Source organism: Equus przewalskii, chromosome 1 (genome assembly GCF_037783145.1).
Source record: "Equus przewalskii isolate Varuska chromosome 1, EquPr2, whole genome shotgun sequence".
Classification (NCBI taxonomy): Eukaryota; Metazoa; Chordata; class Mammalia; order Perissodactyla; family Equidae; genus Equus; species Equus przewalskii.
In genome coordinates this window covers 98,882,237-98,900,877 of record NC_091831.1, presented here as the reverse complement: position 1 = coordinate 98,900,877, position 18,641 = coordinate 98,882,237, and the positions used below count along the sequence as shown (strand labels likewise).

At 51.9% G+C, this 18,641-nt stretch overlaps 1 protein-coding gene across 1 annotated transcript in view; it reads right to left on the bottom strand.

Moving 5' to 3' along the window:
• ST8SIA2 (ST8 alpha-N-acetyl-neuraminide alpha-2,8-sialyltransferase 2) overlaps nucleotides 1-17,090 on the bottom strand; it is a 67,506-nt gene extending 50,416 nt beyond the window's left edge. Inside the window, exon 1 of the mRNA XM_070618564.1 lies at nucleotides 16,799-17,090. Within this exon, the coding sequence (XP_070474665.1) occupies nucleotides 16,799-16,896 (98 nt within the window). The 5' untranslated portion in view covers nucleotides 16,897-17,090. The remainder of the gene's footprint in view (nucleotides 1-16,798) is intronic.
• Between the last annotated feature and the right edge of the window lie 1,551 nt (nucleotides 17,091-18,641).

Here is an 18,641-nt window from a genome sequence, read left to right as displayed (position 1 = left end):
AGCCTGGTTTCTGCTGGAAACACGCACAAGTGAGAGGTGCGAAGATAGACTTAACAGACAGCCTCTCCTTTGCTTTCCCTCCTGCTCTGAGCCTCAGTCCAGGGCCCCAGGGTGGGCTGGGGCCTGAGGGGGCACCATACTCACAGGCCTGTCTGCCTCCAGGGTCTCGGCTGGTGGCTCTGGGGACAATGGCTCAAGGTGTCACTGTGGGCTTTGTATCGGGGCAGCCTCAGAGCCTCACCTTCTCCCCACTTCTCCCGCCATTGAGTTCCTGCAGAAAATGCCAGGAAAGAAGCTAGGGGTAAGTGGGGAGAGCCTGCCTCTCCTTGGGGTTTCGAATAATCCAGAGGCGAAGAGAATTCTTTACCTGCCGTCTTCTCCACATGACCAGAGTGGACTGACAAGTGAATGGGAAATTTAGTCATTTCCCTAGACATCTCCTCTTGTAAAATACCCTGGCATATGCAGGGCTCCACACAGCCACGTCCAGAATGGGGAAATTCGGGCAGGAGTGGGGAGAGGATGTGCAGAACCTACCCACCACTTGGCAGAGGGGGTGGGAGAAACGGATCTAGCCTCTCTGTTTTCTTGCCAGAAATGCCTCTTTGATCTAATACTGTCAAAAAATGAGATAGCGAAAAAGAACACAGGCTTTGGTGTGATCCCTAGTTCCACCTTCGCTAGTGGAGTATTTATAACCGAGCTTCCTCACTCCATAGAATGAGTGAACTGTGGAGAGTAATAGAGATCGTGAACACATCTCAACAGCCCGGCAGACGCTATTCTTATTTTATTTTCATTATTGTTCTTATTAAAACTCTTCTGAGAAGACGGAGTAGGTCACAGATGCATTCCTCTGCCTTCCCGTCATTTTCTTCCAATTAACATGCATTTATTGAGCACCTATGGCGTGACAGTACCTGAGCTGGGCTCTGGGGTGACAGTGGGGATGGAGACAGATGGTCCTCAGTCTGAAGGTGCTTAGAATCTAAACTTGGAGACAGGAAACACTCACACACATACGCAAACAAGAAAGATGATACCCCAGCAAAGGAACAGAGTCATAAACACCTATCCATGCATCGGGAGGCACCAAGAAGAAAACAGAGAAGAAGCGGCGATAGAGGATTACAGACGGAGGGGACCCTCGAGGGTGGACAGGGGGGAGCTGTTTAACCTAAAATACGACGGAGGGCCAGCCTCGCAAAGGGCTGTGGGAAGAGTGTCAGGAAGAGAAGTCGGCTCAGGCCAGGCCCTGAAGGAAGGAAGATGGGCTAACGGATGCCTGTCTTTCCTCCTTTAAAATTGATGTTTCTCGGCCCTCCTCACCCCAGAAGATGGTCTCTGAGTCTTCATCCCTCCTCTTCCCCTCCCCACCTCTGTTTATTGGTCCCATTTCCACCTCAAGATTGTGGCTTTCTCACATAACCGCCTCCCCCTTTCCTCCCTCCCCTCATTGTTTCTTTATCTTATTTTGATAAATACACTCTTTTATTGGTAAAAACGTTCTCCTCTTGCCTGGTCTCCATCCCTAAGCTGCTTCTCTTTCCTTCTCAAACCTCTAGCAAGACCAAGTTGTAACTGTGGCCCCCTTTCATCGGTGATCTCTCTGAAATCTCGCATCACCTCCTGGCTCTAAGGGAAGAGGTCTCTCACAGGTCACCAGGAACCCGCTGATGCCCCAGCCCAGTAGGCTTGAGCATCCTCATCCCTATGGTCCTTCCGCCAGGAGCACTTGCCTCTCTTGCTCACGGCTTTGGTCCCTCGGTTCTCCTCTCACCTCCTTGACCGTCCTTCTCTGTGGCCTTTGCTACCTTGGTTTCTCCTTCCAACTCTCTAAATAAGGGGAAAGACCAAGGCTTGCTCCTGGGGTCTCTGCTACTTTAGGGGTTTCATCTACACTCATGGCTTCAACTACCCTCTCCCCACAAATGGCTTCCTATCTCCGTCTCCAGCCCAGACCTCCCTCCTAAATATCATTCTCGTATGAATTGGTCCATGGTTGTCCACCATCTAGGTGACCATGGGTAAGTCCCTTCCCATTTCAGGGCCCTCACTGCTGTACCTGGAAAATAAAGGGGAATAGGCAGGCTGGCCTCCTATTTCCCTACCCTCCAATAATCGGTGATTCAGTGATATTCAAATGCCTTCATTCCCACATAGTTGAACTCCATCCTCTCAAAATCATCACGCTTAAAACCATACTCACCATCAGACCATAAGACACAGCTTCTCCTAAGGATTCCTACACCCACAGTGGGTTCAGCCGTTGTCCCTAGCATCACTGACAGTCCCCAGAGTGCCATCTTTTCTTCTCTGTAACCAAGACTCTAACTCTCTCCTCCTTTCCACTGATGCCACCCCAGCCCAGACCCTCAGTGCTGCTCCTGGAGATGACCTGAGTGGTCTCCCCAGCTCCTGCCCCACTCTGAGCAACTTACAAATTGTCTGCACATTCCTGTTCAAAACACTTCGAAGGTCCCAACTATCCATCTCAGTTCCTCTTCAGCTTTGTGGATCCCTTTGAGAATCTTTAAAAATGTATGGATCCTTTGCCCAGAAAAATGCTTAACATTTCAATAGGTTCATGGATCTCCTGAAACTCATCACAGACTCTTTAGAGGTCATTGGACCCCAGGTTAAACCAAAGCAATCCACCTCCAAATCAAGTGTGAGTTCCTCGGTGACTGGCAGGCTGACTCTGAGCCCTTTGTCCTGCCTCATTTTCCTCCACCTCCAGGTGCTCCTGGAGCCTCCACTCCAGCTGAGCCATGAAGGCAGGAACAGCTGCTTGTTGAGCACTCGGACCTTCTTTGGCTCCAGCCATTCTCCCCATCTGGATCACCAACTTCATTCTTTGTCCAGCTAAGTCCTCGCACCCTTCCTTCAAGTCCCACCCTGATCTGCCCTCCTCCAGAAAAAGTCTTCCTTGTCCCCAGCCCTTTGTGGGGACTCCCTCTTTGGACCTCCTACAGTATGAACCATCAGTACCATTAACACGATATTGCCATTTTTGTTTTTATTACATGGCAGGGCTCACCACTGAGGACAAGGACTGCCAGTATGCTGATACACTGCACACACAAGACGTTTGTTGGTGACAATAAATCCTTCCAATAACTGATGGAAGAAGGCTCCCCAAATCCCCCAATTTAGCTGCGTCTGATAATAGCTTTTCTATGTTTTATTACACACACTCACGTGCTTTTCTACAACATGATATATTGAGTATAATTTATCTGCAACACCAATCCTGCTGTAATATGATGGTTTTACAAGTGGTGCTGAGAGGTGGGGGGAGAACGATGCTATTGAACCTATCATGCAAGTTTATCAAGAGGTTTCACAGAGACGTGAAAGTGTCTCCTGCAATGCCTGGCACAGAGCAGATGCTCAGCATGTTAGTTGCCTTCCTCTTCTCTTTCTTCTTTAGAATGTAGAGCAGGTGGTAGGTGAAAATAGATCAGCACCTATTTACTGCCCTGCTCTAAAATTTCAGGGCAAGGAATTTAGAGGCATAGCAAAAGCATTAGCTATTTCCAGTGAGTCTGGACTCCATTCAACAGGGGAACTCATTGAGGGAGGCACCCAGTTGTGACACTTTAGAACCAGAGAAGACCTTTGGGTTCGTCCAACCCTCATTTCACAGATGGGGAAACTGAGGCCCAGAGAGCTTAGGGATGGCTTGCTGGGGTCTGATCTACAACCAAAGCCCAGATCTCCGAACTCTCACTCTCTCCAGACACGTTTCTCATGATCACACGAGAACTCTCCCCCCGATCGGACCACAAGCTCCTCCAGCACTTTTTCTGTGCTGGGTTCATCTTTGCAAGTCACCAGCATCTAGCAGTTCCCAGAGTGACAGTCCCTGGTGTGCTGTCTTTTCTTCTCTGTAACCACGACTCTAACTCGCTCTTCCTTTCCACTTGTAAGCACCTGTGTCTAGTGAATCAGATGCATTTTGCTCACACAGCTTTGTGACGTCTGCACAAAGATCACGGTGACCGTCACAGAACCCAGGGCCCAGGGAGGCATCCTGAGGCTTTTCTCCGGGGGCATTCTGAGTGCCTCATAAGGCTGCTGTTTCTAATCGGCAACAGCCTGACTCTTCCAGCAGACGGGCCCATGGCAGACAGTGTGTGCTGGTTATGCATTTGAGAAATAGTTATCGAGCATTTAGCAGGTACCACGCACTGGGTGTGCAGAGACGAACAGAACGGAAATGGGTCCTCACCTCATGAAGATGAAAAAATAAGACCAAAAGTAAATATACTACAACCTTCTCCAGGCCCAACAACCCTCTCCAGTGGCTAATCTCAGCCTATTTCCAAGACAGAAAATAAAAACAACACTACACAATGGGACTCTGATGAAGGCTGAAAATCCAGAAGTCAACACACTTTACTTTATTTTATCTCACTTGATCTCAACTCCCAAATGTTCCAGCTTCAAAAGGTAAGATTAGGTACCATTAAGCCAGCCAGACCGGCAGTGATGTTAAAAACCCTTCTCGATGCTTCACGATGGAGGAGGTTGCAGACTCTTATTAATCTCTTTATCAGGTTGATCTCAGCCTGCCAGGAGCCAGCTGGCCTGATTCCCGATTCTGGCCACATCTCTCCAGTGCTCTGGCTTCTGTGTACCAGGTCATGGAGCCTGTAGAGAACCATGAATTACCTGGCTGGGAAAAATTACTTTAACAGTGCTCTGGTCTTTCTCCATGGAATCAGGAAAAAGGAAAGTGGGCTTCATCTATAAATATGATGGAACTCAGTGTATTCCAAATCAGACAATTATGCAGGGGGCTCACATAACCCACCACATTTTCTCTCCTTTGGCCACGGAGAGAAATACATAAATGATTGCAGAATGTAGGTAGCAGAGGCCTTTCTGAGCCTCCTCAAGGAACCAACTTCCCCCCTCCTGCCCTCCCAGCTTTCCTTCCTTCATTCTCCAAAACGGCACTTACTCTCTGCCAAGGACTGTGCAAGGAGCTAGAAGCACAATGCAGCCCAGATCTGAAATGGTCCTGGCCCTCCTAGGGCTACAATCCAGCAGGCAGGAAAGGCGCCACGCAAGAAACACACAGAGCGTGAGGAGTGGTGGGTGCAAAAGAGAAGCAGAGAGCGCCAGCAGACTATAAGATGGGGTCCAACCTAGTGTGTTGCTGGGGGTGAAGGGTGGCATGGGCCTAAATCATCCTTGTCTTTTGAGTCACCCACAAGCTTGTTTCATTGGAGGAGTCTTTTTTTGGGTACTGGGCAATTTCCCAGGTTCAGGGAGAAATAATATCTGTTACCAGGTACTTTTTGGGAAGATTACCTCACTCTCTACAGAAGTTTTGCAAGGAGTTGCAACAGCCTTGCTGCCATGGGGGCAGACCACGGCCATGCGGAGGGAGCAAGGCTAGCACGCCGTCACTGCACAGACGTCAGGGGGATTTCTGGGTCTACCTTTGTGTATTACGCTAACTCCATGTTATGGACAACACTTTCCTTTAAATCAATTCACTTAAAAACTTCAGTGAATTTATCATAAAAGGAATCTTTATATCACTACCATAAATGGAATACCAACATCCCTTGCCCTAAAAAGAAAGTAATGGCAAAAATAAACACAATTCAGTTCTTGGCTTCCAGCTTGCCCGGAGGCTGTCTTTATCTGAGGAGTAGACTAGTTCCCAAAGCTTCCCCTATCCTTGCCTTCGATCGCCGCTACAGGCACCCCTCCTCAATTCCTCCACTTCTGACAACTGAGAGTGGAGACTGGTATTGGAATGCAGGCTGGGCAAGCCACCAAAACCACTCAGGAACCCCCAGAACTCTGGGGAACCATTACTGCACGTGCCAACCGTGAAGTGGGGCCATTGACTGTATGAATGGTCGCATCCTAGCCAAGTTCATGAGAGAGCTTAATGACACAGCCAAGCAGTACTTTGCTGGCCAGCTTCTCTGGAAATTTCTATTATGTGTTCCAGCCCTGGGTCAAGGTCTTTCTGGTAGAGACATACTGCAGCCTCCATAGACTCATTTAAAGAATCAATTCAACCCTTGGTTAAGATTTCCCCTTGCTTTGCCTCATGCTTTGGGCCTCAATTGGGAAAGGGACCAAGGGAGGGAAGCAGCTAATCCACAGGGCTATTCCCCCAGCACCCAGGGAACAGCCAGCTGGACTTTGATAAAAGTCAGTTCTGTTTCCTCTGTTTATTGAGCAGTGCCTTTACCCAAGTCTCAGTTGACTTGTCCATAAAATGGGTTGTCCAGGGGTTTTATAATACATGTGTGCTCTCTCAGCAGTCCTCAGCCCGGCAGGAGCTGGACCTCTGGGGATCAGCATTTTGGGAGTCTCTTCTCTTTTCAGATTCACCCTTGAGCCAAAAACACCAAACGAGGCTACCGTGATACAGGTGGTAAGGAAAGGGCAGCTGGGAACCTGGGTCTGTGTTGGGGGCGGTCTGGGTTGTCTGCGTGCTTGGCCTCCCACCTCCTTCTCGTGCCTCCTCCCGGACTGCTCCGTCCCTTCCCTGTGGTTTAGGCTTTAATGAGAGTTGATGGGCTCCTCCACCGAATTTAGACAGGCAGGCAGGCCAACAATTATTTACAGAGTGCCCACAAGCAAAGTATGTGTTTGCACTTCTCACCATCCTAACTCCCAGGCGTTGGTATGGGGGCCACCTCCAGTAGTGTCCAAATACAGTCATAACAAGCATATGGTTTGTATTTCTCTAATTCCAGTTCTATGTCCTTTCCTCTTTTTCTCCCTCTGCTCCCTCCTCACCATGCTTTTTGGCACTATATTATTTTTTGAATTGAATAATACTCACATTGATGTTGCTTTGTTAAGACCACAACTACGCTCTTGAAATAAATCAACGTGGCTTGAGCACCTGCCAGGCACTCTTCTGGCTGTTTTCATCTGTGTGTGTTTGCGTGTGTGTTTAATTGTGGTAAAACATACATAATATAAAATTTACCATCGTCATCAGTCATCATTTTTAACCCCGCAGTTCAGCAGTGTTACGCACATTCACAAGGTCATGCAACCAATCTCCAGAATCCTTCTCATCTTGTAAAACTGAAACTCCATACCCATTAAACACAAATTCCCTGTTCCCCCAACTCCTGGCAACCACCCTTCTACTTTCTGTCTCTACAAGTTTGACACTCTAGGGACCTCATATAAGTGGAATCATACAGGATTTGTCCTCTGGTGACTGGCTTATTTCACTCAGCATCATGTCCTCAAGGTTCATCCATGTTGTGGCCTGTGTCAGAATCACCTTCCTTTTTAAGGCAGAGTAACGTTCCACTGTATGGATACGCCACACGTTGCTTATCCACTCATCCATTGCTAGACATCTTTTGGCTATTGCAGATAATCCTGCTATCAACATGGGCGCACAAATATCTGTTCGAGTCCTGCTTTCAGTTCTTTGGGGTACATACACAGAAGTGGAAGTGCTGGATCAGATGGTAATTCCATTTTTAATTTTTTGAGGAACAACCAGACTATTTTCCTCAGGGGCTACACCACTGTACATTCCCATCATTTGCATTTTATTTAAGCCTCAGAAAGGTGTGGCCCAGAGTCTGGAGGCATGAGCAGTGAGTCTGGTCCTTAGGGAGGATGTGTCAGTCTCTATAGATAGGGGAAAAGGCAGCCCCAGGATGAGGGCTGTACATTGAAGACCTAAGTGAGTCAGCCTCTGCTGGGGCTTAGAGCTCTGGGGGGCAGCACCGGGCAGACTGGGGAAGGGGCTGTGGAGCCCTGGCTGGCTCCACCCCCCAGGCTGTACTGTCCCACTTGTCAGCACCCTGACAGAGGCCTACGAGGCTCCCCGCCCAGGCCAGGATGGACGCAACCATTGGGGGCTCTCCCTTGCCCTTCTCATTGCTTCTCCTGGGAACCAAGCGTATTGATTAGGGTACAGTTCAGACATCACGCCAAGTCCACTTAAAGTCAATTCTCAAGTTCGAGAACCTCAGAGGTGCAGTGGGTGGGGCTTTGCCGCTTCCAGGAGAACAGCAAGTGCAAGTCACCGGCCCTATCAACTTACCAGCTCATTCTCTCAGGACATCTTATCCTCCTCCCCCTGCATTATTTAAGCTACGCTGGCATTCACCGAGAAAGAAGGTGAGAATTAGTCCTGGTATCGCTCCTCTCAGTGCAGCCAATATTCTTGTTCTTGAAACTGGAGATGGGAAACCTAACAACAAGCTCCCAACCAACCCTGGGCAGAGGCCAACCATGGCTGTGCCTCCCTGACATCCCCCAAAATGTTGTGTCTGAGGGTGATGGCTGCCACTGTGTTTGGGGGGCTCATCCGACCTGCCATTGAGTCTTTGCTAATGTCTCAAGTGTTTGCAGCTTCCCTGCACAAACTATCTGTGTGGTACAGAAAATGGCACCGAGAGCTTAGGAGGCCCAGGGCAGGAGGCGGGAGGCAGGAGGCATAGGAATGGGTAGCCCGGTCATTCTAGCACACAGAAGAAGCAAGAGCAGTGTGGGCCGCGGAGCCAGGCAAACCTGGTTGCAATCCCAGCTCCTTGTTACTAGCTGTGTGACCTTAGCAAGTTGTGGAACCTCTCTGAGCCTCTGTTTCCTCATCTGCAAATGGGCAAACAGAGTGGTTGTGAGGGTTAAGTGAGTGACCCATGGGGCTCTCAGCAGAACGGTGGGCACAGCGTCAGCCCCTGGGAAACGGGGCTCTCTGGGCAGTACGATCTCCCTGCAGAAGCCCATGCCCCCCACTTGCTTCCTTTCCACTCGGCCTGAGGAAGCTGCCGGAGCTAGCCCTCTCTCTTTCCCCAAACGAGAATTCTCCTGGCCTTAATCATTTGTGCTGTTTTTCTCTTCCTTCAGTGTGTACCTCTCTCTCACTGGTAATGAGATGGTCAAACAAATGCCCCGCTCCAGAACCATTCTGATGAGTCTCAGTGGGACAAAGAGGTGGCTGGAGGAGAGGGAAAGAGGACAGAGTAGGGGGCGCCATCCACAACAAGGGGACTCCAAGCTGGCAACCCTAAGTCGTATGGCTCTTTCGGGCTGCCATAGTCCACTGCGGCCTCTGCTCTAGCATGCTGGCCCTGAGGACTCTTTCAGCATCTCTGCTTCCCAGCTTTCTCTCTCCCACAGACCTTTGTGTTTCCAACTTCATCCTTCGGGAATATGAGCATGCATATTTTCCCCACCGGATGCCATTTAGTACATCATTTTTGAATAGTTCTCCTCATTCCCTGGAACCTGGGTTCAAATCCTAGCTCTGCAACTTACTAGCTGTGTGACTTTGGCCGAGTTATTTAACTGCTCTGTGCCTCAGTTTCCTCATCTGCAAAATGGACATGACAATAACATAGACCTCATAGGACTGTTGGGAAGGTTACAGGTGTGAATATAACTAAAGTGCTTAGGATAGCACATGGCACACAGCAGACACGCCAAAATGACTGTTGTTATCCTCTGCTGGCGTCAGCCTCCGTGCAGGAGAGATGCGTGAGGAGTGGGGCTATGTTTCCAGAAGCGATCCCCTCTGTCTACTCTTCAGGGTAAACTCAGACCACAGACTATTACATTTCAGTGATCTGTAACTTTTCCAGAAAATTGGGGTTGGGGAGTCATAGGGTTACCAACCTCTTCAGATGCGGAAGACCATCACAATTCTATCCACCATCACCCTCTTTCAGGAAAGAAAGGGCCCCCAGGAAAAAAACAACATCACCTCACAATACAGAAGAGTTGTTCTCAAGAAATGACAGATGGCAACTTGAAACGACCAAAACGGTGATGGCTACATTGTGCTTTTCCTTTCCTTTTTCCTCCTGGATCACTAGGATGGGCATTTGGGAACCCCCGACCGAAGGGTCCTTTCGACCTCCAGTAGTCAACTGAGAGTCTATAGGAGGAGGAGAGACGGTGGCCCTGAGCCTTCAAAAGGGCCCAGGGAGCAGAGCTGAGGCCCTCTGTGTCCCTAATAATAACCAGGAAGTGCTTGGGGAACTCTCTGACAGAACTGAGAGCCACATTCTGGAAGAGCGAGCTCAGAACTCAAACACACACCCACACAGCAAGCAAGGCGGCCGCTGCATTTCCAAGAGTGGTGGATCCGGAATCCAAGTTCTGGAAACGCCGCAGGAGCCGCTGCCGGCCGACGTGGGATACGGATCCTCATCTACAGGACGCTTGCTCTCTCCCCAGGTGAAGCAGTTCCCTTCGACATCATGAAGTCTGTGACAGCTGAAGCTGAGAAAACGCTGGGACAAACAGGTCCTGTCAGGACACCGGGCGGCTTCCTAGCCGAGTGACGAATTGCAGGCGACTGGGGAGAATTTAAAACAAGCCCAGCTGCCACCCAGGAGAGTGACTAATCTTAACACTTAAGGACAAGCCCCAGACAGGCAGTCATTCAGACACAGGGGACGGCTCCCTGGGCCCGATGGCACCTAAGCTCTCAGCCTCGGGGAGATGAGCCTTTCTCCATCCCCTGGCAGGAGACACCCACCTGATGCACCCGGCTGGTGGCGTTCATGTTCCTGCCCCTCCCTCAGTCATTTTCACTGTATCTTCCCACCTGTCTCTCTAACTCGCTCTTGCTGGAGACAGCCGAGAGATATGAATCTCCGGAGCTTTATCTAGGGGCCACGCAGCTGCCATAGGTCTTGACCAATCCATCACGATTCCCTGGTTTGACCAATGTTTGAAAATCAGACCACCACTTAAAAGAGCTTAATAAAGAAAATCTTGGAGTTGACACACAACTGATCTGAACTCACACTTCTTACTCCCTCAATATTCTAAACACACAACTTCCAGTACCCTTTTTGGGGACCAGACCTTGGAAGGAAACAGTTGGCCCCAAGTTAAGCCTGCTCTTAATGCCCAAATGGAAGCTGTTCAGGTGATAAAGACAGGCAGAGCTGGCACCTCCTCTCCAGGCAGTGGGTGGGGCAGTGGCACTATTGGCAGTGGCAGGTCTAGAAGGGGCTCTCTGGGGAATAAAAGTCTGGACAGAGGCTTGGAAGGGGGGTTCTACATCCTCGCCTTCTATCTGAGCTGGCAGTGGGAAACACACCACTGGATCCTCCTCTTTTACAAACTAGAAAGGGCCTTTCATTCCCTTTCACCAGCCCCCCACTCCAACATTCTAAGATGATGAGCAACGCCCTTAAGTGGACTGTGTCCACCATGTTGGATACACACGTTGGGAAAAGCAGTGGGCTTTCTGAATAAGTGCAGGGTGTTAATGGATATTAGAATAATATAGACCTTTGGGGGCAGAAAAGCTGAATGCTTATTTTTGCCATATCCTAGACCTGAGTTTGTTCACTTGAAAAATATTTTGTATGCTCCATGTACTAAACCACATACTTATCACTGGGGCTGGGGATAAGGGCAAAAATAAAATATAATTGTCGAGCCCATCTCCATAGGCTACTGGCATGATGGGATGCTAACAGTACACACAGGAGGGGCAGCCACTCCAGACTGTCTGAAAAGGGTCTGGGGTCTGGGAATGCTTTGCAAAGGATACCAGCCGTTAGCATTGAAGGAGGAATCACTGGAAGGAAGAATGGTGTGGGGTAGGAGTCAGGAAGGATAAGTGTGTGCAAGGAGGTTGTTCTAGAAAGGAGGAGGAACACGTGCAAAGGCACGGAGGCATGAAGTCATAGTACCTTCCAGGGAACTGTGAGCAATACAGAATGGCTGGAGCCCAGGAAGGCTGATGTGGGATGCAGGGGCCAGATTATGTATTACCTTGGACGCTGTGCTAAAAGCAATGGGAGCCTTCACGGAATTCAACTCTCTCTGAGAAGTATTTATAATTTGCAATTTACAACATCTCCAATTTTAAAAACCTAAACAATTTTAAAACCTAGCAACCCTGCTCAACAAGGGGGAAGAGGCCCTGGGTGGTGAATTGGTTTCTAAGATGGATATCTATTTACAATTCAAATTTGATGCTAGGAACAGTTGGCAACAAGGACTTGGAGCGAGTGAGTTAAAAACCAGACCCTCTTTCTGTCCTATTTTATCCTCAATTATGTTTATACTTGAGTGAGGTACACCAGGACTGGGGAGAAGAATGGGCTTTTCCAACAAAAACGTTGCATCATCTTGAGCAAACGTGTGCTCCTTAGAGAGTGCCTGGACTGCAACTGCTCAAGGTCATTTTCTTTCACATCCACCTGGACTCCTCCGCTAAAAGGTGCACCTCACCCGACTCTCGCCTGATGGCAGTAGTGCTGCCTGCTCAGAGATCTAGTCACTGCTGATGATCAGAACCAGGGCCCGATGTTCGGCTGGGATGAACCAGGACCCCTGGCTATGGTGTAATGGACAGTGTCAGTTCTGACCAGTTGGATATCCATTCTAACAAGTCAGTGCCTAGAGGGACCAGTTGTTAAATATCTTGATGATCACCTCTGGTCCAGATGCCCTGATGCCCAACCACGTGGCACGTAGAAGCGAGGAAGGCCCATTCAGCTGAGAGCAGAACCAGGTTTACAATAGAATGGGAGTCTTCCTTCCTCAAGAAGCTTTAGCCCAAGGCCCCACCTGTGAGTCTGGGATGCCCATGCCCAGGGCAGGTGAGCTTGTCTGGCTAGCCAGGGGACAGTGCTGTTCTGTCCTCTAGTGTCACCCTGAACTTGACCGGACCAGAGGAGCATTTCAGGGAGATGATCTCTGAGTCCTTCTCCAGTCCTCATCATTCACCTTCCTTCTTTCTAAACTACTGAGGGAAAAACTACTGAGGCCAGACCAGGTTCTTAGGAAAATGCTGGGCCTTTGAAAGAACCCTGGAGAATGAGTTAGGAAGGCTAGTTCTGAGACCTATTCTGTAACATTACTGCAGGGGGGAAAAGAATTCAGAGACAGGGCAGTCTAGCAGGGTGGCCAAGAGCACAGGCTTCAGCTTCTCGTAGAACGAGGTTCACTTGCTTCATCTCGAGCAGGTTACACAAACTCTCTGAGCCTCAGTTTCCTCACTGATAAACTGGAGAGTGCCACAGTACCTAACTGAGAGAGGTTCAAGGATTGAGTGGACTAGTGCTCTAAAGCAGTAGGCACAGTGTCTGGCACACAGAGCTCAACAAACAGTAGCTCTTGGTGCCATGGGTAGGTGACGACTAGGATGTCATGAAGATGACATGTGTTATGTCTATAAAGCTCTTGGCTCACAGCAAGTGCTCAATAAATGCTAACGAGCTTCATCCTCTTCATCTCCACCACTGTCTTGATTACTATTATTATGACTAGTTACCTCCTCTCTAACCAGAGTTCTGTAGCTCTGTCATGATTAGAGGAGCTCATCTGGGGATTAGGCCATTGGGTTACAGACGAGGTGACCTGTGCAGGCCCACCCTTCCTTAAGCAGCCAGGGTGTGATCTTGGATAAGTGATGTTGCTTCTCACAATCAAATTTACCCTGATGGTAAAAAGAGAGGAGGAGTCTTAGGGGGAGCTCTGCACTTCCTTCCCCTCCTAAGGCTCTGTGATTATCAGCCCTGCTCAAGGATGTTGTGTGTGCCCATCACTGGACCAGATCCAACAGATGTTTATTGAATGTCTTCCGAATGCCAGGTTGTGCAGACACCAAGGTGGGCAAGACAGCCATGCCCCATATCCCCCTCATGGGGGTTACACTCAAAACTAAACCCCAGGGGACAGTCAGAAAAACATGTTAGCTTATAACTTGGTCCAATTGACCCTAAAACTTGGGATGTTGCATGAGTTGACCAGGAGCTATGTTACCAAAGCCCCATGCAACCTCTGATTTAGAATTTCAACTTACTCCTTGTTTGGGTGCTTAGCAGAGAACTCATCTTTCTACATTTCTTTTTCTCATTCAGCCCGAGGGAGGTATTTCCACAAGTGAGCGAGTTAGAAATGGAACTTTGAAAATCATCACTTAGGAAAAGAGACATGTCTCTAGAAAAAGATCCTGGAAGAAAGCCCTGCCCCTCACCACCCGTTATGAGATTCCTCGGGCAGGACGGGACCTCTGAGACCGCCACATAAAAAAGCCTCATTTTATAAGAAAGGGAATTAAGAGCTTAAGAAAAGTTATTTCAGTTTTGTTCCTCCAGACAATACAGGTGTAATTCTCTTTCCTCTTTCACTTCTCATTCCTTAATCCTTGGAAAATTTACTCCAGAAAGGTTTCTTCCTTCTCTCCTAACAGATCACAGGGTCCCATTGTTCACTGCCTTCCAGAAACAGCCATCCTTCTCCACAACCATTGTTTTCTCCCAGGGACTGACACTGGCAGGTAATTTGCAATCTTCCCTCGCACAGGTGGAGACCAAGTTGGGGAAGTGTGAGCAGGGTTGGTACAAGAGCACCATGGTCTCAAGTCTGATTCCAGTTCTCCTGGAAGAATCTATGGTGAGGAAGACAGATCCCCACACCTGGAGCTCCTCCCTAGTCACTGTGCCAGGGCACTTACCACACTGCGCCCCTGCTGGCCGCTCAAAGTTGGGGGGTTCCAAGGATTAAATAACTGACCGTGAAACCTTGCTTGTAAGCAGATACAGGGGCTGCTGGGGTTCCCATCCTCTGCCGCATCTCCTTCCTCCCCCAACCACAGCAAATCCCAGATCTGCCTGCACTCCTCTGAGTCAAACATGGGTACTGGGGGAGACAGGTGTCTCACATCAGGACTGGTCAAGCCACAGGGCAGCCAGAGGACAGCCAGAGTGAAGGACAATGCCATGAAAGATAAACCATTTCGCCTGTTTGACAATTTTTCCCAGGGTCAGCCCAGGCAGAGACCCCCCCCCCCCCACCCCAGAGAAACATGTCCCAGGGGGCACATCCATAGCAGAAGAGCCCTGGGTTTTAAATATATATGTACGTGCCCTTCTCAGCTCAGGCCTTGGAGCTTATGCCCGGACACCCTGTTGGAACAACCAGATGTGGGGAGTGGAGGCTTTACAATGCATTTGGCAGGAAAGCGCAGCATTATGTGCAAAGTGATTTCCTGATTACATTTTAAAGATCAAACGTCCCTGGTCTGTAGAAGGTATTCGGTAAAAGTTCGGTGCATGGAGAAGTGAAGGATGCCTGAATGACCGCAGCTCACCTTACGTTTTTAAAGCAGAACAATGGGCAGCCGCTGGTCCTTTCCTCTCACATGTCAAGGTCAGCAAGTGGTCTATGCCAAGCAGAACCCACCTTTGGGAGGAGAGGGGGGAGCCAAGAGGAAGGCTCTTCCCACTGTGTCGTCCATCACCCCAAGACTTGGCTTGCCCGATTTCCTTTCCGATCCATGTTTTTGAGGAGAACAGCTACGGAAAGTAGCGCGTTTCTCTATCTCCCCATGGGAGCTGGTGGCATGTCTCGTCGTAACCGACAGGGATTTGTGAAAGTTTTCGGAGCTCTTAGGGAAACCGAGGAGGAGGAGGAGGAAGAGGCAGAGAGAGGGGTTCTTGAAGTGCAGTGGAGTTCACAGAAAGAATTCTGGGGTGGCGGAGATGGGAAGGGGCAGGGAGAAAAGGAGAGAGCAGGAAGTGAAGCCTGCCTCAGGTTTGGGTCCATAGGGCCCTGGCATCCTGGACCCTGGACTGGCATTTTCCTTTGGAGGGATCTGTCAGCGTAGCGGGCCCTCAACTCGCGCTGACAATGAATGAAATAACAAATGGGACAAAGGAGGGGCGCACGCGGCGCGGACTCGCGTAGGGCGCCCAGCTGGCTTGGCACTAGCCTCACGGAGGAAAGGACCTACTGCCCACTCTGCGACCTCACCTTCTCCCTGCCCGGGGCCTGGAAGCTCTCCCGGGGCCCCTCAGAACCCTGGCTGCCTCCCCACCTGCCCACCGCTGTTGGAGGCTCTGTGTGGGGCCGAAGCGGAAAGGGGCCGGGCCGGCTTGCGGGAGACTGCCCGGCGGGGCGCGAGTCTCAGCCTCAGGGACCCACGGCGGAGGCGTCCTGCGCCGCAAGTGCGCGCTCCTGAAGTCCCGCGCCAGGGCAAGGACTCGCGGTCCCGCCCCACCTCAAGAGATCAGAGAAAAGAGAGGGCGAGCCCGTGCTCTTGGGGGCCCAAAGACCACCGGGCGGCGGTACAGACTTTCCTGAAAGGGCTCCGTCTCCGCGTTGAGAGCGCACGGGAACCTGGGGGGCGCAGGGGGCGCCGCGCCGTTAGCTGAGCTTCCAAAGCCCGGCGAGGGCGGGGGTCTCAGCCCAGCCCCGCGCGCTCTGCCTCTAGCGGTACCAGCCCGCGACCCAACGCCGGGCTCCCGGGCCGGCGGGAGGCGCGTGTGTGTGTCTGTACGTACTGGGGACACTCCCCTTCCTGGGAGCTCGTGCAGAGCCCCTACCCTCAGCTCAGGCCCGGGGATCCCCTCCCCCAGCTCAGAGATCCCCGCGCGCCCCCTGCCCACTTTGCCAAGGCGAGAAAACGGCCGAGCCGGAGACAAAGAAACTCCTGCCTCCTCCACTCTCAGCCCCTCCACCCGCCCCAGACACTCCCCGGCGCCCTCCCTCGACCCCGGCGACATCGCGCGTGGACAAGCCGGGGAAGGGGGGGCAGGGTGGGCGAGACTGATCGCTGACGCCGGTCAGCTGGAGGGTGCCCATGCTCCCCGCCCGGGGACACCCTACGACAGCCGCGTCCCCACCCTCCGCTTCCCAAACCGTCCCGTGCCCCCGGCACCGCCACCCGAGGCCAAAACCGTCCCCCCCTCTCCAGTAGAGCGATAGGGGGGCGCGGCGCACACAAAGCGACTGTGGGGTGAGGTGGGAGAGTCCTGGGGTGGGAGAGATCCCGCCAGGGCTCGCCACGGGCCCGGGCGCAGCTATTTACCCGATTTCTTCTTCGATCTCCGAGATGTCTGCGAAGATGAGGAAGACCACGAGCAGCGTGAGCGCAGCCAGCATCCAGCTCCGGAACTGCAGCTGCATGGTGGGTTCGCGCCCGCCGGGACCCGCGCGGGCCGGCGCGAGGAGCGGGGGCTGGAGGGCGCAGCGCCAGGCGCCGGAGCCTCCGCGCGCTGTGCGCTGCTGGGCAGACACCCTGCGCTCCGGAGGAGTCCGGGCCAGCGGCGGCGGAGGCGACAGCGGCAGGCAGGGGTTGCTCAGGCGCGGCGAGCCCGCTCGCTCCCTCTCGGCTCCTGCCCGCCCCTCCTCTCCCCACCCCGCCTCTCCCCTCCCCTTTCCTCCCCTCTCTTCCCCCGCCCGGCGCGGGGCTCCGCGCGCAGTTTGACAGCTTTGCTCCGCGCCTCAGCTCGCCTCCTCCCGCCCTAGTCAACTCCACTGTCCAGCCGCCCGCCTTTGCTTCTCCCGCCGGGCTTCTTTTAGCTCCCGTGGGCTCTGGGATGTGGCCGGAGCCTGCCACTGCCCTCCTAGGGAGGCTGGGCTCCGGGCACCGCGTGCGTCCGGATGCCGAGCTGAGCCCGGGGAAGAGCGCGCACTGCCCGGCTACCCCGCCGGCTGGTAAACGCCCTCCCTCGCCCGCTCTTTGTCCAGCGCCCTCGCTTTCTCGCAAAGTTTTCCCGACACAAAGACCAACACCTGGGGACAGCCCCCAGCGCGCGGCGAGGAGGCGGTTTCAGCCAGGCAGATGTTTCAGCAGTTGACGAATTAGGAGAGGATGTGAGGAGAAGGGGAGGGGGGAAGAAATATCCACGACAGGCCAACTTCGGCGGAGATGCTGATTGCAATTTGTGGGCGAGGTGCTCGGCCCGCGAGAAACTACCCGCTCCCGAAGGTCACCTAGCTCTCCATTGATAGACCCGAGACTGGGTCCCGAGAGGCTCCCTGAGTCGCCTGAGGTCAGGCAGTCCTGGCTGGAACCCTCGGCTTCTGCTGAAGTGGCTGCTCTTCCCACAATGGCAGACTCAGCGCCCGCCCTGCCTTGGCCCTTGCGGTGCTCACTACAGGCTGGGCATCACCTCCCCAGCTCTTGCCCTTTCCTCGCAGAATTAGTAGCCCCGGGAGTCCTGTTTTGATCCAAAGGCCTGCTAGAAAATGTGGCTCCCACAAGGGGCAATGCCCCCCATGCCGAATATTTTACGCCTCCCCAGCATTAGACAGTTTAACTCAAATTACATTTTGCACCAACCATCAGCCTGGGGTGGGAAGGGTTCCATTAAGTTTTACTGGAATTAGATAATTACCTAAATTTCTTGTTCTTGCACTAATTGGAACAATCTTGAAATCAGGAATTGTAAATTCCTAGAAATGATCATGTAGTTGATGAAAGGGTCCTTGGGGGTTGAGTTTGGGGAAGAGTCTTGTTCTAGAAGCTACATGGAATGTCCTAACTTCCTGGAGAGGAAATGAATGGGAGGGGCAGATTGACTATGCCCCCAGGGCTACCCTTACCAGAGCCAGGCCTCAGAGGAGCTCTGGTAGGGCCTGGCAGTGGCTAAATCCTTTCAGGGGGACCCTGGAGAGGTAAGAAGCCTTTTGGGATTTCCCCACCAAAGCACTGCCTGTGCGGAGTTCTCCTGCCTCTTTGTGTGTCAGAAAGAGGGGCAGAGGTGGGGCTTCCAACCAGGGGGCTGCTGCACCCCTGTTGTTGACCCTGGGAGCCAGGACAAGCTCTCCCCTGCGGGAGGAGTTCCTGTCACCCTGCCTGGAGAGCAGGAAAGAGAAGCGGCACAGAGAAGTGGGGAAAGCTCTGCATGTGGGGAGCAGATATCTTT